This window comes from Nannobrachium achirus (assembly GCF_963921795.1).
Source record: "Nannobrachium achirus genome assembly, chromosome: 9".
Lineage (NCBI taxonomy): Eukaryota > Metazoa > Chordata > Actinopteri > Myctophiformes > Myctophidae > Nannobrachium > Nannobrachium achirus.
In genome coordinates, this window is record NC_137818.1 from 41700197 (window position 1) to 41725239 (window position 25043).

At 43.0% G+C, this 25043-nt stretch overlaps 1 protein-coding gene across 2 annotated transcripts in view; it reads left to right on the plus strand.

The window, feature by feature from the left end:
- The first annotated feature begins 727 nt into the window (after positions 1–727).
- The window catches only part of arfgef2 (ADP-ribosylation factor guanine nucleotide-exchange factor 2 (brefeldin A-inhibited)), a 44833-nt gene continuing 20517 nt past the window's right edge, over positions 728–25043 (plus strand). The window contains exons 1-23 of one of the 2 annotated variants that reach the window (XM_080733221.1): positions 728–1026; positions 5944–5974; positions 6655–6778; positions 7831–7977; positions 9721–9900; positions 10237–10633; positions 12307–12477; positions 12987–13123; positions 13539–13672; positions 14850–15084; positions 15413–15512; positions 16530–16669; positions 16870–16978; positions 17276–17462; positions 17917–18028; positions 18948–19153; positions 19366–19450; positions 20608–20779; positions 21407–21558; positions 22194–22322; positions 22732–22890; positions 23307–23454; positions 23988–24084. In XM_080733221.1, the coding sequence (XP_080589347.1) occupies positions 831–1026; positions 5944–5974; positions 6655–6778; positions 7831–7977; positions 9721–9900; positions 10237–10633; positions 12307–12477; positions 12987–13123; positions 13539–13672; positions 14850–15084; positions 15413–15512; positions 16530–16669; positions 16870–16978; positions 17276–17462; positions 17917–18028; positions 18948–19153; positions 19366–19450; positions 20608–20779; positions 21407–21558; positions 22194–22322; positions 22732–22890; positions 23307–23454; positions 23988–24084 (3548 nt within the window). In that variant the 5' untranslated portion in view covers positions 728–830. The remainder of the gene's footprint in view (positions 1027–5943; positions 5975–6654; positions 6779–7830; positions 7978–9720; positions 9901–10236; positions 10634–12306; positions 12478–12986; positions 13124–13538; positions 13673–14849; positions 15085–15412; positions 15513–16529; positions 16670–16869; positions 16979–17275; positions 17463–17916; positions 18029–18947; positions 19154–19365; positions 19451–20607; positions 20780–21406; positions 21559–22193; positions 22323–22731; positions 22891–23306; positions 23455–23987; positions 24085–25043) is intronic. The other variant, XM_080733222.1, reaches the window with a different exon arrangement.

Consider the following 25043-nt stretch of genomic DNA (forward strand, 5'->3'; position numbering starts at 1 on the left):
ACACACACACACACACACACACACACACACACACACACACACACACACACACACACACACACACACACACACACACACACACACACAGTGTACATATTTTATTTGACAATATATAGTACTGTACATATTGTATTTGTAATTATTATTCTAATATTCTTATTAAACAAAATAAAAAAGTAATACTGTCTGACTGAGTCTATCCAGGAGAGTCTTAACATACTATATATTTTCCTGTGTTCTGTTGAATTTTGTGCATGTTTGATACATTTATCAGGCTTGCTTTACTAGCATGGGTACAATTTCAGCCTTAAAATGCCAAATGTAGGTGTACAGATGTGATGACTGATACTGAAGCAAAGTAAGAAATCTTTAATAATGACTTATCATCTTTAAGTCAAGTGAATATGCCCCCACGGCCACCACTAAAGCGGGGGCTCTGGGGGTCCTCCCCCAGGTGAATTTTGGAAGTTTGATACCAAATCCAGGCGATTTGCCAATCCAGGAGATTCCCAGGAGATGGGGTCAAAATCCAGGAGCATTGACAGGCCTGCTGAACCCCCTGGGAGGTGGGTGGGTGGCTTTTTGGACGTCAGGTCAAAACACTCAGGCAGCTGAGAGGCCGGGTCACGTGATGTGACGTGGAGCCAACATGGCGGCGCTGTGCTGAGGTAGCAGCAGCGCCAACCGACTGTGTGTGTGTATGTGTGTGTGCGTGCTTGACACCGATAGCCTGTGTGTGTGGGTTTCCCTTTCCCTAGCCTGCTGCTGCTCTGTTGTCACTTGCATTCTCGCAGGGCCGTGGTGGCCGCGAACATGACGGCCTGAAGGAGATGCGACACGATATGCAACAACCACAACAACAACATCAACAACATCGACACCACCACCAGCAGCAGCACTCGAAGATAGAAGAGACGAGAACCAAGAGCATGTTTCTGTCCAGGGCGCTGGACAAGATCCTGTCCGACAAGGAGGTGAAGAGGAGCCAGCACAGCCAGCTGCGGAAAGCCTGTCAGGTGGCTCTAGGTGGGTGGCTTCTACTTTACTCTGTCTGGTTCTGCTTCTACAACGAAACGGTTCTTCTGGGATAACGTCTTGACTGTGTTTATAATGGCTGAGCTAACCCCAAGCTAACAGAAGTAGCATCTTTCAATGGCCTATCATCCCTCCACACACAGACACAGTGCATGGTGTAAAGTAACCGAGTACGTTTACTTTACTCTGTACTTGAGTTATAAGTATTATGAGGTATTTGTATTTTACTTGAGTATTTTCCAATACCTTTTGCTTCTACTCCACGACATCTCAAAGACGAATTATTGTGCGTTTACTCCAATACATGTATTTGAAAACTTGAGTTACTAGTTACTTTGTAGATTTATTTTTATTGTTATTATAAAACATACTTTACCCACTTCAGCCCCATATAGATAAATGGACGAATGTGAGTTTGTATATCTGTTTAGAAAAGATGTGTATACATTTGAAAAATTGAAATGGGACATTCTGCATAATGAGTACTTTCTACTTTTGGAATGTAATACTCTTGTACTTTTAATCAAGTACAGTTTGAATTCCCGACTTATACTTGTAAAGAGTACTTATATACTTTTACTAAGTTAAACATTTGAGTACTTTTTCCACCGCTGCCTCCCTCTACCCACCTCAGCTGTCAAGCTAGCTATCTTAGCAAGCTAGCTAGCTAATATGGTTGGCTAATAATGACATGTTAACATGCTCGCGCAGGTAAATGTCCAGGCGCGTTTTAATGGCACTTTTGTTGACCGTCCCCGAATTCACACACACATGTCAACATCACTACTGCTGTCTCAATTTATTTATTGTCAAGGAAGGACAAAAGCACAACGCCTCTTATTGCTACTCTTTAGCCAAATAGCTCTGGTCACACAGAGACCTGCTATAACTCTATGAGAGACAGACCAATAGTCGTGCTGTACGTAGCACTGTCACCAAGCCAGACAGCCTAGTGTCGCTTCAGTCATTTAACTCCAGGATACTGTGATGATCACGCTTTTCCATTCAGCCGAGCTCCGGATACTCTTACAGGAATGGTGTGTGTGTGTGTGTGTGTGTGTGTGTGTGTGTGTGTGTGTACATAGTAAAATCCTGATCCTACATTATTTGAGTGTATAAATGTAGCCAAATGGAATGAATGGACCCGTTTGGTTACATTTGTACACATACAGTAGAACAGGTATGCTGTGCTACAATTAACACATACCATTCTTCCTGGTATGTCAGTGCATTTCTCTTGTCGGTTGTATTTGGGCTCACACAGTGCCCTGCCCATCTCCTATTCTTTTGAGTGTCATCAAGTGACAGCACAGAACAATGACCTGTGCAGAGGCTTAAACGTAGAGATAATGATTTCTTTACATACTGCTTTGCAACTTAAATGAGTTCTGCTAAACGGATTCTGCCTTCAATAGCTTTACATCCTTTACGATCGGTTTACTACCAGAAATTCCTGTTCAGTTTACCTGTTGTTTTGTGTATAGTCTTGCACATCCCTTATTTATCTCCATTTTATCTCAGATCTTACATTGGTTATTGGGAATGGTCAAACATGCTGACCTGCTTTGCTCAATATTCTCAGAATTCTCAGAATCGACTTTATTTATAATACATTTATGCACTAGTGCCGAATTATGTATGTGCTATGCGCTCCCGGCCGGGGCTAAACCCAAATCAAGTGCCTGACCCATAACCTTTAAAATGTGACAATGAACGTCGACAATCACAAAGTGCTCTTTCAAATGGTAAATGCAAAACGCTTAGATAGATTGTGCATTACATTCACCCATTCACACACACATTCATACACCACTGGCAGAGGAAACCATGCAAGGCATCAACCTGCTCTTCTGGAGCAATTAGGGGTTCAGCCTCTTGCTCAAGGACACTAAAGCCCCCAAAAGCTTAGACACTAACTCTGGGGCAGCCCGGGATCGAACTGCAGGCGCTCTACCGGCCACTCTACCCGTGAGCCACTGCCGCCCCTGAGTCAAAGACAAAGCTTTTTTGGCATTTCATAATCATAATCAGAGGCATTTATGTCAAGTAAACAAACATTTTCGTTTGAGCTTTGACCTGCTTTGTCTACCTGACTGGCTGTGCTCAGTCATTATTCATGATGCCGATAAGCTAGGAGACTACACTCAACTTTCCTCGGAAGCTGTTGTACTGCTTTTCACTCAACTCAGATGTACACACATTTGTGCATAATCTTAGTAGAGTTACCGACAATAATGTGGGGGTACTAAGTGATGCATTCGACTTTTAAGCCTACATCAGGTATAGACCTGAGAACAACGGGTAATAATGTGTTCAACTTCTTTCACCTTGGAATCTCATGCTTGAGCCAAATCATTAGTAATAACATTGTTGTTATTGCAGCACATTGTTGCAGTGTCCCTCCAGTGTTCAAATTCAAATACATAAGCACCTCTGCTTGCCCCACTCTTGAACTTAAAAAAGTCTACAAGTTGTTACAACGTGGATTTTGAACGCTGTCTGACTTTGATCTAATATTTTATTTACATGATTACAGAATAGCTATTAGCTATGCAGTGGAGAGAGTTCATTGTTGTTGCCTTTGTTTGTGTGGACATTTAAAATGATCGCCAAGCTCCTGACTTAAGGTTTACACACCGGGAGTCGGGACTGTTTATTTAATGTTATGAATTTGCATTAATTTAAACTGCTGTTTGTGTCATGATTATAATCCACACAGAATGCAAATATTCTATGGCAAATAAAGCAACATAATTGTTTTTCTGAAATTATGTATAATTTTATCCCTTGGATAAATAAAGAAAAGCATCAACCTTTGAATGAGGCATCTGTAAATAGTTTGACGTGAAATATTTCTGGTTTATTCGTTACGCTCCTGGTGTGTAAGGACCACTATGAACACTAGTTCTCATTAATACCTACCTAATTTTGGTCACGTCAGGCATTGGCCTTCATTGATACTACATTCTAATCAGGATATCTGAAGTGACAGGTCATAGTTCATTAATTGACAGCACTGGAGTTGGATTGGATGTTGTGCAAGTTGCAATTGAATATACAGAATATTGCGCAATTAGTTTCCTTCACAATGTCTGCTGTCTAAAAGTGTGTTTTTTACAAACTCGGTTTAGCTCTGCTCTCATATCATAACAGTTCTGGGCCACATCTGGCTTAATAACACACTATTTACTCAGTATGGAGCCGGGACCCTGACTTCCAGTGCTGTGTTTTGTGGCTTGTTTTCTTTCAATGGGCCAGCTGCATAGCATTGTGTTATGCTTATATGGAGTTTTGGATCACTCAAGTGGACATCTAAAACATGAAAAGAGATGGCAGTCTTGATGGCACTGCAGCTTAGGGCTGTCACGATATGACATTTTACATGATGATTGATTTTCTCTCAAATAATTGCGATTAACGATTTAATTGTGTTTTTGTCTTTGACAATTACATTTCTGTTTGGCTTTTAGGCTTTGAAGTTACACATGGTAGATATGACACATAACCTAAATATACAAAGAAATTACTGACATATTTGACAACTTTATACTTAAAAAAGAACATTGATAGTGGAAATAGCCGATCTACAAGCTCACAACGCGTCGCATCGCGACGCGTTGTGAGCTTGTAGATCTGCTATTTCCACTATTTTTGACATGGAAACGATTATGACGATTATGAAAAATAATCACGATTATGTAAAATAATCACGATTAGACGATTATGTAATAATTGTGACAGCCCTACTGCAGCTGGTAACGGATATGAATAGCCTTTGTGGGGAAAGTAGGGGGCAGTAATATTGGGCTAACCGAGGTGCCAGCACAAATTGGGTTCAGCGTTAATGAGCAATAACAGTAGGGTTGATGTATTCCAGAATCCAGATGAATGTGTGGGCCACTCACTCAATAGTTTAACAAGAAGATAGATGATTCAGCCTGCTGCTTGAAATGTAAGGAGACATCGAAGCTTGTGAGGAAGCTATTGGACAGTTTTTACTTTTGAATTGAATTTATATTTTTATTGCCAATGCCATCATTTAAAATGACACAATAACCATTAAAAGTGCCAAAATGCGCCTGGGCTGCCGGCATTGCCTGTTGTGCCTCTATCACACACTTCGTTTTGGGAAGAGAGTCTGGGATTTCAGGAAGAGCTTTCATTTCTGAGGTTTGCCCCAAACCACGTGCCCCAAGTCTACAGAAACCATGTGCCCCAAGCATACAACCCTGATTGGCCAACCCTTGAAGCTGGTTGAGGAAATAGAATCTCAATCAATTGGTGCCAGACCGTACTACAACACCACTACCGATAGGGGGTGTTGTTGTGTTCGGTCTGGTTTATTAACCAGGCAACTGCCGGCATGGTGGCCCGGGCACCCTAGACTGCAATGCCAGCCTGACAGCATGTCACAACGGGTTCGAATCCTGTTCCCGATGACCTTTGCTGCGTGTCACTCCCCATCTCTATCTCCATTTCCTGTCAGTCTACCGTCTGATAAAAAATAAATACTTAAAGTGCCAAAATGGATAAAGAGGCTACATTGTTCTCTGTATGTCATTAGTCGTTCTTTAACCTCTATGACTACAGTCAAGTGGTTCTGAGTCTGAGCTGGAGTCTATTACACGGATATGCATTAGCTCTAACTGTTAGATGTACGTGTATATATCACATTTACAGCTACTGTTTGTCATCAGCCGTAACACCCACAAGCAGAGTCAAGTGTGTCTAGCTCTGTGCTGAAACCAATTATGTATGGTTACACATTTAGCTCTAATGATCGCTTTAATTAATTGGATCAGGCAAGACAGTGCTATCAGAGATACAAAAATAAAATAAAAAAAAAAGTAAAAGTATGGACTTGTACAATATCTGACCTAATTTATTTTTCTCTGTCGCCCATTGCAGATGAAATCAAAGCAGAGCTTGAGAAACAAAAGTAAGTATGCTGTGAAAAAACATTGTTAATTTACCTTTTCCCAATATGGGATGGAACTCCTACTGTACATTCCTCTTATTGTACTCTGTTAGGAAGACAGACAGAAGTACAAAGCCATTTGTCTTTTGGTTGTAGTCCACGCTAGCTGCTCTCTCTGATTTGCTGCTGAGGAGGTCCTTTGCCTGCTTTATAGCCTGCTCCTATTTAACAGCAGCTATTAACTCGTCCACAAATTTTCAGGTCATTCATTTGATGGCAATCTAATCTATGGCAATTTAATTACACATTGAAATGTAAAAATATATGAAGATTTACCGTCTCATTTAATTCTAAAGAGTACTTGGAGTGCTATAAAAAATAACCTCGAACAACCTTATTGTTACTAACAAAACAATGTTGTTTTAAAGTTTGCTGTATAGCATTATTACTTTGTCTCATCTAGTGTCTAGTGTAATGCTTCCATGTGTGCACTAGCAGCAGAGATTTTCAATTACATCATGCTGTACAATAGCCTTTTCAACAGGCCTTGACTCTGAGATTCTGTTTTGCCCTCCTTGTGTGTATCGTGTTTTCATTCCGTCTACTGTGCTCTACTCCACTCTGATCCACTCCACTCTTCTCTGTTTTGTCTTATTCTGTGCTGTGTATATGTTAAATGTCTCTCTCGCATACTTCTGCAGAGATGGCACTGTGGTTCCACCAAGAGCCAACTACATTGAGGCTGACAAATACGTCCTGCCCTTTGAGCTGGCCTGTCAGTCAAAGTCCCCACGGATAGTCAGCACCTCGCTAGACTGTCTACAGGTAAATATTGTTGTCACTACAGTTCACACAAGCTCACACCAGAGGTGTTATCAAGTAAATTTAGTCGAGTCATTCTCAAGTCCTCAACTTGAGTTATCATATAGTGGCCCGACACTCTATTTTGTTTCACTTTGTTATTCAGTCTGAAATTTGCTCCCACAGCAACCGTTTTATTCACAGAATACACTGAACTCTTAAATTCATTTTCATAGCACTGGGGTGATCAACGGGGCACCAGTGGACAGAGGGAGCAAATTCAGTTACTGTACCTCAGGTGCACACCAGCGACGACATGACTTACAGAATGTACATAGAGGCTGTGGTAAAGAAGCGAAACATCGCCTTTACCACCTCAGGCACCCCGATTCAAGTTCTCAAAGATCCTGAAATCCTGCTACTCTACTACTACCCAGAGCAGGGGCCATCACTGTATGGCATTGCAATATCCCTTCCCCAGATCTATGAATGCTGCAGAAGGTGGTGTAGTCGGAGTGCACCACAGGGAGCTCTCTTCTGTCCCTGCTAGACACTGCATACGGCCAAAAGGATTATGAAGGAAAAACGCAAACCCCTCAAAATGTTATTTGAAATTTTTAATTTTTGAAGAAGTGAAAGCCGCTTCCAAGGTGTGGCTTTGTCTGTCCCATGTATGTCCCGTGCATGCAGAATTGAGGATTGGTCAAGCTTCACATGACAATTTGGCCCTCCAGACAAAATCATTCAAGTATAGATCTAGAAGATATAATGTATAGATCTAGAACACAGATTTCATAGCTCTAGAACACATAGAATAAGAATTCACCGCTTCACTTCGAACCGAGGTTCGATTTTTAATGTACAAGTGAAAATACATGTACATATGTATGTGTGTCTAACTGTGTATACATAAACCGTATGCAACCTACACACAGCACGTGTACACACACACACACACACACACACACACACACACACACACACACACACACACACACACACACACACACACACACACACACACAGTCCTCTAACCTGTCCGTTCTCTCTGTCATTGTCCCTGCTGCCAACATTAGAAGCTAATAGCATATGGCCACATCACGGGGAATGCCCCAGATGGTTCGACCCCAGGCAAGAGGCTGATCGACCGCCTGGTGGAGACCATCTGCAACTGCTTCCAGGGTCCACAGACGGACGAGGGCGTCCAGTTGCAGATCATCAAGGTGGGCCCCATCCGCAGGGAACAAACGACACCTGTCATTACTTCTGAGAGGGATGATGGGAGCTTTGTTTGTTTTTCCTGCTTTCTAGCCTTGTTATTTGGCAGTAGCTAGAGTGCGGGTGTGGCAAAATGTACACAAATTCAGGTTACATTATCCTCTTCATTAAACACTTCCGGAGGAGCTCCTTAAGACTATCTCACCTTAATTCCTCATGGAGTGTAAAGGTGTACACTAATGAAAGTAACCATTTCCCCAATTTGCTAATAAAATGCGCCCGTCTCTGGATGCCATTGTAGAGCGATCGTGCAAAAGTTCTTAACCGCATGGCATTACAGTTTTTTTCACTGTGTTGTACTTACTGTATGCATAAAAACATAGGGAAATGTCAGTGTTTTCTGCTTAGCAAATATCAATGTGAGCAATCTTAAGTGTGCTTGAGCAAGACACTGGAACTACCCACTCTAATAAGTAAGCCGCTCTGGATTAGAGCATTGGCTATGTGCCTAAAAGCTTTGTGGAAAAACCTTTAGGAAAAAACACAGTCCGTAGTTGAACCAGGGAATTAGGTGTCTGTGTCTACAAAATGAGTTGATATGAGATATATACAGTATATTTTGAACATGATGACTTTTATTTAACTAAACTAGTTCCAAGACAAAGGGTTAGCGTTGCCTTATTTCCTCTTTTGTGTAACTACAGTAGAAATATATTTTGCCCACTCACTGGTCCATCTGGTTTGAAAAGCCATGGTATGGGTTTACAAAGTATGTGTGACGCATAACTGTCACTAATTGAAGCTTCCTTTTAATGGCGTGATACAGTAGGCAGGTCCAGCTGGGAAAGGGCAAAGTCTGTCAGATTGTTTTATCACTGTTGACAAAAGCTTTACTTAACGGATATCAACATATTGGCAGTCTATTCTTGCCTCTGAAGCTGAGTTTGGAAGTCAGTGCCAAATGGGGCAACACATAACTAACAAAACCTAACCTTAACTAAAACAAACAAAATAACTAACCTTACCTAACCAGCTATAAAAATATGATTTACCCTATCTAATCGAATGGTGTAGATCACAGAGGTTCTCGGCTCTGGCGGCTGAATATCTGTCAGTGTGTAATAATGAGTCACTGAAAGAGCTTAGGTTCGCGGTAGGTTTTTCTTTCTGTGTACACGTTGTACATTGTGTGTAGTTTTATTCATGTATGAGTAAATTGTCTTTTTATACTGTGTAAAGTGTATTTGGTATATCATGGATGTCCTATTTTGTTTTTTGTTTTTTGTTGTAATTTATATGTAGCAAAGATTGTTTAATTTTATTCATGCCTGGCTCTCAATGTGATTTTACTGGTTAAATCAGTGGTTCTCAACCTGTGGGTCGGGACCCCCATGGGGGTCCCCAAATTATTTTCTAATTATTATTATTATTATTGTCAAATATTAGAGGCAGAAATTGTGAGAATAGACAATCTACATGCTACATGTAGATCTACTATTTTCACAATAGAACCATGTTATACAAAATGTAATTCCTCAACTCTTGCTCGTGCTCATCAGGTTGGCAGGGTCCCAGGTTAAAAGGTGATTATTTTGGGGGTCACAGCCCGAAAAGGTTGAGAACCACTGAAATAAAGGTAAAAAAAAAAAAAGAGAGAAAACGATGAGCCTCTGCCTGCCTCCTAAACAGGATATCCTGTTTTTAATATTCATATCCCCTTCTTACCCCTCTTCCTCTGCCGGAGGCAGGCCCTGCTCACGGCGGTCACCTCCCCCCACATAGAGATCCATGAGGGCACGGTACTGCTCACAGTCAGGACATGCTACAACATCTACCTGGCCAGTCGCAACCTCATCAACCAGACCACCGCCAAGGCCACGCTCACACAGATGCTCAATGTCATCTTCACGCGCATGGAGAACCAGGCGGTGAGTAGAGCGCTTGGAAGATCTGACTTTGAAAGTGTCGTCACCATAATCCTGGAGCATACTCTATGTCAGAATTCCTCGATTGTGTCATGCATCATCTTTCTTTAATAATTATGCAATTCATCTGTGTACCATCAAGTTTACAATTCAAGAATGTACCTTCAATTCAGATTTCTTTTTTAACTTGGAAAATAAAAAGTTCATATTTAGGATGTTGCCGTTTGTTTCCCATTTCAAGTTCAATTTGTGTGACTGACCATCACTCATGAGCGCACTTTATAATAAGTTCCTAGCGCATGACATCTTCTATTATCCTTTCCCCCTGTCGAACCACAGGCCCTGGAAGCCCAAGAGCAGGAGAAGGACCGTTTGCGGCTGCCCCAGCAGCAGAACCCCTCCCCGGTCCCAGGGGGTCGGAGGTCTGCCTCACCGCGCTCCGACCGGACCCCAACCCCGGAGCCCAACTCCCCGTCCCCTTCCCCTGCAGCCAGCACCCCTGACCTCACCAACTCCACCACTACCACCGCTGACTGCTCCCCTACGCCCCCACCATCAGCCCATGACCACGCCCCAGACACACCTTCCATCAACGGGGAAAGTGAGGACGCCAAGACAGAGGTCGATCCTAAGACAGACGAGGACGCTAATACAGAGGTGGACACTAAAACAGACGTGGACCCTAAGGCAGAGGTGGACGAAACAGCGGTCATAGAACAGGTCACGCCCACTTCAGGTAATGGTTTTAATCAGACTCTTACTTTCATCTTTATGATATATATATATATATATATACTGTATAGGGCTGTAATCTTGCCCTGTTTTAGGGATTCGAACTTCGGGGGGATTTTCCGAACGGACCATCGAACCTTCGATGGTTCGTTTGGTTCACCGAACCATCGAACGTACTGTACCTTTAACCAGCTAAAACAGTGTAGGAAATGTGTTAAATGCGCTGTTTTAACCATTGAAAACGCGTGGATGCGTGGCCGCATTAACACGTAGGCTAACGCTTGGAAAATCCAACCCAATCGGAGAAAATGTTGCGCAGTTTGTTGACGAACAGGCTCAATGTATAGCGGAGTTGCACGGATGATGATTAGACTTGGTGATTGCGTCGGAGCGCGTCACATTCGGGCTGAACTGGTCTCGATGTAACAACCCCAGAAATCGCATTATAGATCCTGTTGGGGGTTGCAATGAAATCCATCTTTGCTCATGCTTAGGAGAAAGGCTGTTTAATCTTTGGGTGCGTGGATGGGTGTTCGCTGTTCAGAGCACACACAAGTCTCTCTCTGCCCAGCTCAGAGTGCTGCCTCTCTCACTCTACTGTCTGTCATCAAGCGTGTGTCAGCGAGGCTGGTTCGTGGCCCAAAACAGGAGCGGAATTGGAGCGGAGGACGGTCCTTGATCGCTCCAAGCTGTTCTGGTGCATTTTATAACTACTATAACGGTCACCATTAACTGTTAGTGTTTACCGGTAGGCCTAACTTATTTAGTATTTGGCTATCTCTACTACTGTGATATTCTGAATAGGCCTATCACATTCTGATAATTATTTTTCGTGTAAAAAAAAAAAGAAGAAAAAAAAAAGAAAAAAACCTGAACCCATTAATTTCGAACTTCGATTGCCAACGTAACGAACGAACGTTCGAATCCCCGAAGGTTCGCTTGCAGCCCTAATACTGTATATACTAGAGAAATTATGTGGTGTGGGTGGGGGGGTAAATGTTTTTATAGCATTGCAACCTGATGGCTGAGCCATGGCATGTATTCTGTTTTTCATTTGTCATTTTCATTTATGGATTCAACCATCCCCTAGACACACAGTGTGGTTAAGATGTTTGTGTATTTTAATACATTTTTTGTAAGCTGCAAGCTTCTCTGTTAAACAACCGAGTAGAGCCAGACTTCACTTGACTTCTTTAAAACTATGTGTCTCATACGATACGTACCTGTCTCGCCCGCGCCATGTGAGTGCACCTCAACTACCAGGAAATGTACTGTAAGGAGAATGTGGAATGTCTTGAATGTCTGTGTAACCCATGCATGTAAAACAGTATTTGTTTCAGCTAATGTCTTCGTTACACCAGCAACATTGTTGTGGAGCCGTCTTTATTAACAGAAGTGAAAAATCAGCAACAGCATTCAGAAAGGGTTAGATGGTTAGTTGTGCTCAGCAGGGACAAGTGTCTTTATAATTATTTAATGAGTAAATGAATAAGAATACATACAGTCCTTTTGTAGTATCAGATCAAAACCTGGTTTTCTTAATGAACTGTGGGGTAAGTCCAGTGTATTAGAACACTTCCTCCGTGAATAATAACAGGACTGACACTGCCATAAGAGTTCCTGCAGTTAGTTTGATGAAACATTCCATCGTTCAATGTGTTTGTCTTCATCTTGAAGACGTGTTTGAAGATGAAGGTGCAGAAACGCCCCCCACTGTGACCCAACCTGTAGAGGAAGGGGAAAGTCCAGAGAGCGATCCAGCAACCACGGAGCCAGCAGGGACTGAGGCACAGCAGACAGAAGAGACGTCACAACCACCACCACAGATACAGACAGAGTCTGAAACGGGTCAGAACCGCTTCTCTTCTCTTTTCCACACTTAGCCATTTCTATGTTCCCTCAACTGTGTCAGACACATTCTATGGTGACTGTCTTGTCAACCTAGCTGGGGTCAGTAAGGTTGAGAACCCTCTTTGTATTTTTTATGTATTCTCATCAATATACAGTACTACTAATGGTGTTGTGTATCATTTGGACATGGACAGATTTGTTCATTTGTTTGTCTTGCATTTTATTTATATTGATAACTTGTTACCTATTGCACACCTGTCGACCCTGAAATGGGGTCCCATCTTTTGTCATCCTTCTTGAGATATCTTCCTTTTCTTTTTCCATCAAGTGCTTTTTCCTTGCCCACTTAAGGGTCTAAGGACAGGGGGTGTTGTTTGTTTCCTTTGTTAAATGTGGGTATGTAAACAGTAAACACCTTTGAGACCAAAAAGGTGGTTGAGAGCTATACTATTGAGGGGCCCCCTTAACCTTGTTCTTAATTTGTCCATTTCATTTATCTCTCCCAGTCCCAGGAGATAACCACTCGTCCCATCCTGTCCCTGAGCACATAACAGAGGTGTCCGTCCCCAGAGGCAGACCCGAGGGCCAGCAGATGAATGGCATCATAGAGGACCGTGCGTCTGTGTCCTCCGCAGACATGCTGGTGAGGCACGCATCTCTATGCTGGATGCACAGCTGTTTATGACCCAGCCCTGAGATGTCTAAAGACGCATACCAGGTCGTTTTTTAAGAGTTATTGATGTGGTTTGCCCAAGGCCTCTTGGCATGGTGCACTGATCTGAGTCTCAGGACTTAAGCAAACCGCAGCACTTCTACCATGAAGCTATGGCACTATAAAAAATGTGCTCTCATTTGGCCTCTATTCTGACCTAGATGTACAGTAAATGTAGTGTACTACAAGGGAATTTATCTTATCTGTGTGTGTGTGTGTGTGTGTGTGTGTGTGTGTGTGTGTGTGTGTGTGTGTGTGTGTGTGTGTGTGCGTGTATGTATGTGCGTGTGTGTGTGTCTGTGTGTCTGTGTGTTTGTGTGTGTGTGCGCTCGCGCGCGCGCACCAGGACACGGAGGCTCTTCATGGAGGACAGTCAGCTGCGCGATTCTCTCACGTGCTTCAGAAGGACGCCTTCCTGGTGTTCCGCTCGTTGTGCAAGCTCTCCATGAAACCTCTGGCAGACGGCCCTCCAGACCCTAAGTAAGCCTCGAAATGTTTCTTTGGTTATTTTCCCCACAAATCCCATACCAGCGTATATCTCAAGATCAGTCATAAAGGCCAACATAAGGCTTTCATCCAGCCAATCTCTACATCAGCTGATTTTCACTCAATGAGTTTCTTCTTGTTGAAGTGATGGGTGAAATAATCTGGCATACTGGTTGGAATTAATTTTGTATTTATTTTCCTTGGTGATACACAACTAGACTAGACTAAACTCTTAATTCTTAAATTCTTAAAATGAATTGAAGTCCTATATCATCTTAACTGACCATTTTCCCCGTGGTTCCACCAGGGGGAAATGTTTTTTACATTCCTTAGACTGCAAGCCTGCTGCGTCCCAGATCATCTGACAGGTCTTGTGATCATACTGTATAGACCGCTGCAGTTTAAGTGGCAAAATGGGACTTCAGTTCTCTGAAAATACCCCAAGCCCAACTGTTTGATACGCAATGCTCCATCATAGTCTCACCCACAGGTTAAGTTGTCCTTTTCCATCCCTGGCTGGCCTGGCCCCACCATCTCTGCTTACTGTAACACTAAACCAAAGGCCAGCCAGCTTGAATAGGCCAGGGTAAGCTGAGCCTGATGGTGGAACCTCACATGAGGTGTTTGTCTCACCTAAAATGCCTATGATCCAAAATACGCAGCGTCCACAAGTTGACAAGGGAAAGACAGAAATGTGTTGAATGGCTCATGTGCATCATTCTATATACAGGCTACTGTATATTGCTTGAGTTTCAGTGGCCACGTCCACATTGCAGCTAATAATATGCTTGTTGTAGAGTCATCGTATAGACTGTATATATATTTTTGTAATATTTGTTTTGGGGCTTTTTTGTCTTTATTGGACAGTAGACTGACAGGAAATGGGGGAGTGACATGCGGCAAAGGTCGTCCGGATCTGGAATCGAACCGGCGACGCCGTCAGGCATCGATGCCTATGTGGCAATGCCTATGTTGTATGTGCCTGGACCAGTAGGCCAGCAGGCGCCCCCAGAGTCATCATCATTTAATATATTTGGGATTTATTTAAACAGCAAATAAAACCATCAATCCATCCATCCATCTATCCAACAATTCACCTATCCTTCCTTCCTTCCTACCTATAGGTATACCTACCTTCCTACCTATAATGTCCCTTCTCCTTGTTCTCCAGGTCTCATGAGCTGCGTTCCAAGGTGGTGTCCCTGCAGCTGCTGCTCTCTGTGCTCCAGGGGGCCGGCCCAGTATTCCGCACCCACGAGATGTTTGTCAACGCCATCAAGCAGTACCTGTGCGTGGCACTGTCCAAGAACGGCGTCTCCTCTGTGCCCGAGGTGTTCGAGCTCTCCCTGGCCATCTTCCTCACGCTGCTGTCACATTTCAAGGTCCACCTCAAGATGCAGATCGAGGTACACTGGTTCTGTGGGCAAGCAGACTGTATGTCATGTGATGGAACATTGTATAGGGTTGAAAGGAAGAATAGTCATCCTGTGTAGTACAGTTAAAGATGTAACACATCAATAAAGTCTACCGGTAATTTAGTTTATGTAGTTGGTTACCTTGCCATGATGTAACTCCAAATATTGGTAAGATATCTTCTGTAGTTGCTCCGTTGATTTACATTTGATTATCCAAATGATTCTTCCAAAATAGTCTGAATCGGTTTTTGTAATTTATACATTGGCAGAATTTGATTTATTTGCGACTCATCTCTCTCTGTCTATCTTTCTGTTTCAGGTGTTTTTCAGGGAGATCTTTCTGACCATCCTGGAGACGTCCTCTAGCTCCTTTGAGCACAAGTGGATGGTCATTCAGACCCTCACACGCATCTGTGCAGGTACAAACCTGCTGCTGGTTCTTACCCTGTTTGAAGTAGAAAACATTTACACCCACCCAACAACACTTTGTTTGCTTGTTTTCATGTGATTTCCACACAAGGTCTTTCACCAGGCCACACGTCCGACAAGTATGGTCATGATGATTAAAATTCTTTAATTAGGACTAAACCCCTTGAGATGTAGCATCTAATTTTCGAGGGGGTCCTTGATTATGAAGCGCTCAAGATGTGACACCAGAACATTTATTTGGTTTATTTCTTCTAAATAATCTTGGTTCATGAGTTAGCATTTCATAAATATTCAGGTCATTTGTAATACCAGCCTTGCCAGGCTATTGCTAATCTCTCCTAAACGTGGCTGCCTGGTGGCCCAGGGGACGTACAACACTTTTATTTTTCAAAGCGGCTGTTTTCCAGTCATGATAATTCAAACATTTAGTTGAAGTTTAACACCTTAAAAAAAAAGTCCGCACCGGCCTTATAGTACTTTAAGCAATCCATGGTACAGATTCCTACTACTAGATGACTACTTTTATAGCTTAACTATATTTTATATGTTAACTATATTTAACACTGCAATGTCAACATTGCTTTTATTGCTTTACCAAAATTTACACCTGTATTTCCCCACGGGCACCAATAAAGGTTTATATCTTCATGTCTGTCTATTAAAAAGAAGGAAAAAAAAGAAAAAAGTGTCACAATCAAACAAAGAACCCATGTCCACCTTTCCTGTGCTCTTAGTAGCTGTAGCTCATCTCTGCTCTCTGCTGGTCACCAGACCAGATATCTAGACTATTATGCTAGATATCTGTTAGGGATCTGTGTTCAGTTCAGGTTCAGGTTGCATCTTCAGTTCACACTGCAGTCAAATCCTTGGAGAGCGAACTCCGATATTCCTCAGATCCGGGGCTTTGTTCGGTGAGCTCCAGAAATGACAGCGAGTGGATAATCAGGGCTAAAATCGTGTACTAGTCTAAACTCGGCATTAATTGTCCACTTGTTCATTTCCCGCAGATGCCCAGTGTGTGGTGGATATTTACGTGAACTACGACTGTGACCTAAATGCTGCTAACATCTTTGAGCGGCTGGTCAACGATCTATCTAAGATTGCTATGGGCAGGAGTGGGCAGGAGCTGGGTATCACCCCTCTACAGGTACTGTACACCCTATGACATTGAGCATCAGTTTACTTACTGTAAACTGTGTATATATTACATTTGCATCCATTTTTAGAACATCAAGTAGTTGTAGATTACTTAAAAATGTACCGTAAAATCACCAGTTGATTTGTAAATCAATGAGTACCAGTAGATCTAAATGGACCCCATATACTGTATGTCTGTCAACATTCCAGGAGCTGAGTCTGCGTAAGAAGGGTCTGGAGTGCCTCGTGTCCATCCTCAAGTGCATGGTGGAGTGGAGCAAGGACATCTATGTCAACCCTAACCTGCAGGCTAACCTGGGTAAGTGGGCAATACATTCAACAGAGTGACACAAATCATTTAGCAACTACTAATTATCAAGTTAAATATTTTTCAAAGATTCAAAGCGTTTTCTTTTTTTCTTTTTTTCTTTCTTTTTTTGTTACTAACAAAAGAACAAGCAGTGTTGGTGTGACATGCTCTGCACACTGTGCTAGCAGTAAAATAAAAATATGATACTGTACTGATTGTAGATTGTAATAGGATAAGGAAGACGCTAAATTGCATCAAAAGCAGTTGTAAATGTTCATGTGCATATGTGTTGCGATCCACCTCCAGGCCAGGAGCGCACGGGGGACGGCGAGGGGGCTGAGCTGAAGCTGCCGGAACACCTGGCAGGCCGCAGAGACAGCGCCAGCTCCCTGGACTCCACCGTGTCCTCCAGCCTCCAGGCCGCACAGCATGAGCCAGAGCAGTATGAGGTCATCAAGCAGCAGAAGGACATCATCGAGCACGGCATCGAACTGTGAGCCTCCACTCAAACTGCACTGGCTGTCTCTTTGTTGTCTCTTTTAGTTGGCTCAGCCTCTTCCAATCTGGCATTCCTACTTTGGCTGGGCATGTCATTTAAAATGTTCAGAAATGTTTGAAAACAGCAAAAATAGAAGATCTAGTATGTGTTCTTTTAACCACTCAACACCATTGTACGACAAAGTAAGCGGTTAATATTTCTGAAGGGTCCAGTTTCTCACTCTCACACACACACACACACACACACACACACACACACACACACACACACACACACACACACACACACACACAGAAGAACAAGTAATGTTCCTGGTCCATATGACCAGTGATGAAACATGCTGGTCAGAGGAGAGGCTGTTTTGTAAGCCTATCCCACTTGTGTGTCAGGTTGTGTGGAATTATTCTCCTGCATTAGATGTGTGACCTCTGCCCTCCACACCCCACAGGTTCAACAAGAAGCCAAAGCGAGGCATCCAGTACCTGCAGGACCAGGGCATGCTGGGAAGCACAGCCGAGGACATTGCACAGTTCCTCCACCAGGAGGAAAGACTGGATACAGTGAGTGACTCTCCACACACGCACTTACGTATTTATACGTATGTATTTACTGCATGTATGTCCGTAATTTACTGTACATACATACATACAGTACGTAATGCGACAGTACGACAATGCCCAATTACAATATGTTTCCTGCTTGTCACAGGGATTTCTAGAGGGGTGCTGTGGCGATCAGTTTACCATATTAGTGAGAATGTTTTCAGAAACCCTTTGTTAGCCGGTATATATCAGCCGGTATATATCGGCCATTGACCGATAACATTTTTAACACATCTGGTGCCAACCCCGAGTTTCCCGAGTTTGAAAAGGTACCACCGCTGTGCCAACCCCGAGTTTCCCGAGTTTGGGCCGTTTTTGAAAAATAAAAAAATAAAAAATAAAAATTTCAAAACTTTTTTTTTGGGCCTCCAGAAATGTATTAGGCATGATCGCGATCGTGAAATTGCATGTTTAACCCCCATACCAACCCATTCTTTCAAACATGGCAGCCATGTTTGTTTACATCTGAAGAAAACAATGGCTGATAAATCATGAATGCCTGAACGGATTTCCAAGCGGATTTTTTTGTTTGAAAGCTGTGAACAGTGTGCACACACGTGGTGCATCATCTAGGCATGGGCGTGCACTTTTTACACAATTGCGCAATTACATGGAAGTCTATGGTAACCATGGCAACGTGGGACATTGAAGAGAAAAAATCATAGCAACATAAGTGTTAATTGACCGCTAAATAAAATATTGCCAGCTATGGTTATTATATTGACGCGTTATCGGCATTACAGTAGATGCGACAGCCCTGTCACAGGCCGTCATGTTAATGATAATGTTACCATTTTAACATGTTACCATGGTAACGCTCTATGGCGTTTAGTCCACCTTTCTCCTGATCTGTCCCTTCCACTGTGTCCTCCCACAGACCCAGGTGGGCGAGTACCTGGGGGAGAACATCAAGTTCAACAAGGAGGTGATGTACTGCTATGTGGACCAGCTGGACTTCTGTGGCCGGGACTTTGTCTCTGCGCTCAGGACCTTCCTGGAGGGGTTCAGGCTGCCTGGAGAGGCCCAGAAGATCGACAGGCTCATGGAGAAGTTCGCTGCACGATACCTGGAGTGCAACCAGGGGTAAGACTTGACCGTGCAACTGTATTCGATTGACAAATATGTACTCTGTAAAATGTGGAAAGACGTAGATAATATTGCTTTGTTTGGGTCTAGATAATATTAGTATAGAAGATGGTATAGAATAGATATTCACAGTCAACAAGCTGAAGATGCTACACAGTCCACTCTCCTACTGTTAACGCTTGCGGGCTTGCTTGTGTTCTTTCTTACAGTCAGACAGAGTTTGCCAGTGCAGACACTGCTTACGTCCTGGCGTACTCCATCATCATGCTGACCACAGACCTGCATAGTCCTCAGGTAAGAATCGTTGCATTAGTTTTGATGCCTCAATTCGTCCTTCCCACAGCCATTGTAATTTGTGTTTTCAGATACATATTTAACCGCTTGAATTGTCAATACATAACTTGACATTTCACTCTGTACTTAGTCTGCTCTTTTTCCCCGCTACACCAAACGTCTTTGCCGAAAATAGCCCATCTACAAGCTCACAACGCCTTGCAGCGCGAGGCGTTGTGAGCTTGTAGATCTGCTATTCTACCACTTTTTCGAGTCACGTGTTCAAATACTGGATTCTGATTGGCTAAATTCCGGAGGTTATGAGAGGACAACTGCCGCAAAGTTGTGTGAGGAGATCAATGCGCCTCAGTGTACATCCGGGGACTTCAGGAGGTAGTCGGAACACCTTTCCCCCAACCAACAAATGACGGTGGCAACGGTCCTATGTTTACTAACGTGCATGCTATAGTCGCCGATTTATTTGGATCCAATGCAATCCGCCAACTTTAAAGCCCCTTTTCTCTGAACCTATGCCTTTCTGGAAGCGAACAGCCTCTATTTACGGCCGGAACGGTACTTCTAACTGACGTTAGCTTAGCTGTAAGCTAGACGCATGGATTAGTATGGAGTTGGCGCCATCTGTTGGTGAGTAGAAGATGTTGTTTGTGGAACTATCTGCTGTCTCGCGGAAGTTTTATAGGCAATAATGATTGTAACTTAAGATCCTTGCAAGTTACAACTATGTGTTTTCTTTCATGTATACGGGAAAAAGTGGTAGAAAAGCTATTTACCACTCGGGGTCGGACATTATGCTCTCATAATGTCCTGAGTGAGGGTGTTATCGGACTCGGCTGCGCCTCGTCCGATAACACCCTCACTGCGGACATTATGAGAGCATAATGTCCTCTCACTCGGGGTAAATTGCTTACTTTTGGGCTAAAGTTCTCTGAATATGGACGCTAGGGTTCAAGTGGTTAATATAAAAAAGGAGAAACAAAATGTCTCTATCACACAAAGATTTGGAGGACCCCCTGCAGTAACTCTGAGGACCCCCTGTTGAAGACCCCTGCTCTGTTCATTTAACTCGGTCCCTGATCTAGATAGAATGTACTGTAGTGTACATCTAGACCGCATACATATTTCCCCCTCTTATCTTCCCTCCTGCCCTTCACGTGCAGGTGAAGAACAAGATGACCAAAGAGCAGTACATCAAGATGAACAGGGGCATCAACGACAGCAAGGACCTGCCAGAGGAGTACTTGTCTTCTATATATGACGAGATCGCCGGCAAGAAGATCGCCATGAAGGAGAGCAAGGAGTACTCTATCACACCCAAGTCCAGCAAGCAGGGTGAGTGCCTGGATGCACAGAACATCCCCTCTCGCTGCGAGTGTAAAAATAGACCCGGCCATAAGGGTCAATTTATTGAATCTTAGTTGTAATGGATCAACCCGACATGATTTTGAATAGAAAGGGAACGTCCTATATATAACATACTATAAAATGAACAAACGTCTGTCAGTCACTCTGTCCTCATGCGTTTATCCTCCTCACTGGGTTGACCAATCGATTGCACATGGGCACTGACAATTGACATAATGCAGGAATTGAGGAAGTCAATTCTTCTTCCAAATGTTCCCAAATTTACGCTGTTTATCAGCATTTTGCCACGGCCTACAGGATGTAGTTGCGGTCCCCACAGGCTATGGGATAAACATTCAAGAAATGACGAAAGTCCAATTAAAACATAAGGAGCATGTGGGCTTTGCGCTAACTGGCTGAGCCATCAGACACCCCCTAATATATGTATAATGTAATTCACTTATAATATATTCACAATATCATATACTGTGGTGCCGCCGCTTACAGGTTATTATTTACATTTATAGTTTTCAGCACTGACATGACAGAGATCAACACCATCAGGTAGCATTTATCTGTTCAAACTAACAGGATCCGTGTTTTCTTCCCTGTCAGGCGCAGCTAGTGAAAAGCAGCGTCGTCTACTATATAACCTGGAGATGGAACAGATGGCAAAGACAGCCAAGGCTCTGATGGAGGCTGTGAGCCACGCACAGTCCCCTTTTTTCAGCGCTACGCACCTAGAGCACGTCAGACCCATGTTTAAGGTAACTGCACCTCTATATTGTATATACAGCCTTCAAAGAACAACAAGGGGTGACAGGAGTGAGGGATTTAGGTGAATGATTACTGTAACCACTTTGAATCTGCCAGACCGTGAAAATGATAAGATCTACAAGCTCACTAAGCGTTGCAATGCAACGCGTTGTGGGATTATTTTCGCCACACAACAACACCATAGTATGACAACGTATAAATCAATTGAAAATTATGAAAATTACTTACTTTCTTAAATGGAGCCGCAGCCGCCCTAGTGTAGTGGTTGGAGCACTCGCCTCTTGTGTGGAAGGTTGTGTGAATCCTGCCTGAGGTCGACGTCAATAAGGGCATGGAGTCGCAACAGGTTCCTAATGCCAAATCTAATGGGTTCAGATCTGAGCCAAGTCTCCTGAGGAGGCGTGCCTGAAGCGCGTCTAAAATGGACTGACTTATTTTCTCATATGCTAATTGGTATTCCTGTTGAACTACTTTTCAAACCATTTTAAACCATATATTTACAAATGTGGCTGCAAAATGGGATTGCAGAGGAAGTGCATTTTCAGGTTGACATTCAAGTGACAGTACAGACCTATGATAATGAAAAGAAAAGCTTGCCTAATGTTTGTTTCTGTGTGTGTTCCAGCTGGCATGGACTCCCCTGCTGGCAGCGTTCAGTGTGGGGCTTCAGGACTGTGACGACCCAGAGGTGGCCTCCCTGTGTCTGGAGGGCATCCGCTGTGCCATCAGGATCTCCTGCATCTTCCATATGCAGGTCCGATCACCACCTGTATTCACTGCTGACCCCTACTTAATCTGTTCTCTAGCCTCATGCATGCCTGAATGAGCATGATTTTGATTTTAGTGTCAAGTCAGAACACTTAACACTTGACACATTATGCAGTGCCATTTAACTCGTACTTGTAAAAGTGGCCACCTGAATCTTTGATTTAATTGACACTTGTAAACGGCATCTGCCAAGGATTATTCTCCAAAAGCTCTGCCCTATCAATATATGTTCAGCCCTAGCTGACTGCTTTCGGTGAAACCATGTGACATTTAAAATAAAATATGATGATTCTGGTCATGTCATGGGATCTTTAATAATCCAACAAGTTGACGGTTCTTCTTTACTCTCACAAATCAGCCTGACCATACAATTATGTTGTCCTTCCCCTCTGTAGTTGGAGCGTGATGCATACGTTCAGGCCCTTGCCAGGTTCACCCTCCTGACAGCCAGTTCCAGTATCACAGAGATGAAACAGAAGAACATCGACACCATCAAGACCCTCATTACTGTGGCCCACACTGACGGCAACTACCTGGGAAACTCCTGGCACGAGGCAAGTCTGTGAATGAAATGAGGCTTGCTGCTTGTTGTGATGTGGCTTGAGAGACTATCCATCCATCTATCCATCCATTTTCTTCCACTTATCTGGAGCCCGATCGCGGTGGCAGTATTTATATTTATTCATAAAGAGGCACAGAACACTTTGAACATGACGAGTAAATGGATTCTGATGTCTAAAATAATTATATTTAACTAATCTAACTGCCTAGCTAGTCTCTCGTGCACATGAGACTCCAGCCACCAAGATTCAGTGCAGATATAGGCAAATAATCGTTCATAAAAAATAGGTTTGCTCAGTCCTGTCATATCCCTATATATAGAATAGAATAGAATAGAAATATTGTGGTGACCTCTGTCCTTTGAAGCCCTTTAGCAGTGCTGACTGGTTCTGTGTGGGTCTTTTCATAGATTCTGAGGTGCATCAGTCAGCTGGAGCTCGCCCAGTTGATCGGCACAGGGGTGAAGACTCGCTACATTTCAGGGGTGGTCAGAGAAAGGGAGGGTAGCATCAAGGGATTCCCCCTTGATACCCCTGAATTCATGCCCCTGGGACTGGGTAAGAAGCATATACTACACACACACACACACACACACACACACACACACACACACACACACACACACACACACACACACACAGAATCCTGAAGGGTAGCTCCTCTTTTCTTTCATGTAATCCTGTTTGATTGGCTCGCATTTTACCTAATGTAACCCACATACTTTATCGTATGACAAATAGTGAATAGCTGATCCAGAAACTCACAATGGGTCTTATTGCTTACTGCTATTTCCGCAATTTTTTTAAACTAAAGTGGGCCGCACACCTAGACCACCGGTCCTAGGGTCGCCAAATAAACAAGCACGCATACCCTATCCATAGGCCCCTTCTCCAAAGTGACGGAATTTATGTACTGTTTTCCCATTTGTCTCTGTCTCGAGAGTCGCTGAAGCATTCAGCGATAGAAACATGATTGCACGCACATATTGACACACTGCCTAATCTTGTTTAAATCTGTATTCGACAGTTGTACATGTGTTTGGTTTATGCCGTGCAGCCATGTGTTAAATGCATGTTGTTGTTGTTGCTAGGCACCCTGGTGGGTGGACAGGAGAGGAAACAGATGGCTCAAATCCAGGAGTCTGTGGGGGAGACCAGCTCTCAAAGTGTAGTTGTTGCCGTGGACAGGTGATACACATAACATAAATTATGTATTATCTGAAGCCTATGTACAGAACATTTTAATAACTTATAAATCACAGTAGGTTCTTGGAAAGTGTCATAGTAGAATATAAAGATGTCAGTTATACAGGTAAGGATATATAGTAGCCTACAACTGTGCTTGTAATCTATGGGCATCATGGATAGTGTTAGCACAATATGTCAGTTATATTATAAGGATATACATATGCCAGGGTTCTTCAACAGGGGGTCTGGGACCCCTAGGGGTCCTCAGAGATACTACAGGGGTCCTCCAAATCTTTGAATGATATACATATTTTTTTTATATTAACCACTTGAACGTCCATATTCTGAGAACTTTAGACGCTGCGAGGCGTTGTGAGCTTGTAGATCGGCTATTTTTGGCAAAGAGGTTTGGTGTAGAGGGGAAAAGAGCAGACTAAGTACAGAGGGAAAGGTCAGGTTTATTGTATTGACGGTTCAAGTGGTTAAATATCTGAAAAGACAAATTGACATGAATCCAAAATACACCGACAATTGTGCTGTCAAACGATAAAATTATATGGAATCTATGATAAGGTTGTGGGGGTCCCTGCTTCATCTCTCTCTCAACTAAGGGGTCCTTGGCCTGAAAACGTTGAAGACCCCTGATATATACTATAACTGCTTGTAATCTATGAGCATCATGGATAGTGTTACCACATCACATCAGTCTGTGCTGCTTGACATAACTGTCTATGTACAGCAAGATTATTGTTTATGGTTTAATAGTGATCTTATGCCTTTTGTTGTCTGTCTATCTCTGCTGATGTAACAAACAGCCACTGTCCTTTGGGAAGTTTAATGTATAATTTCAATCTTTATATATGATTTATAATATATATATTTTAAGTTGCAAATTTTTTAATTCTCTACATGCAGTTATCAATTTAAGAGTACAGTAAGCTAAAATAATATGATAACAT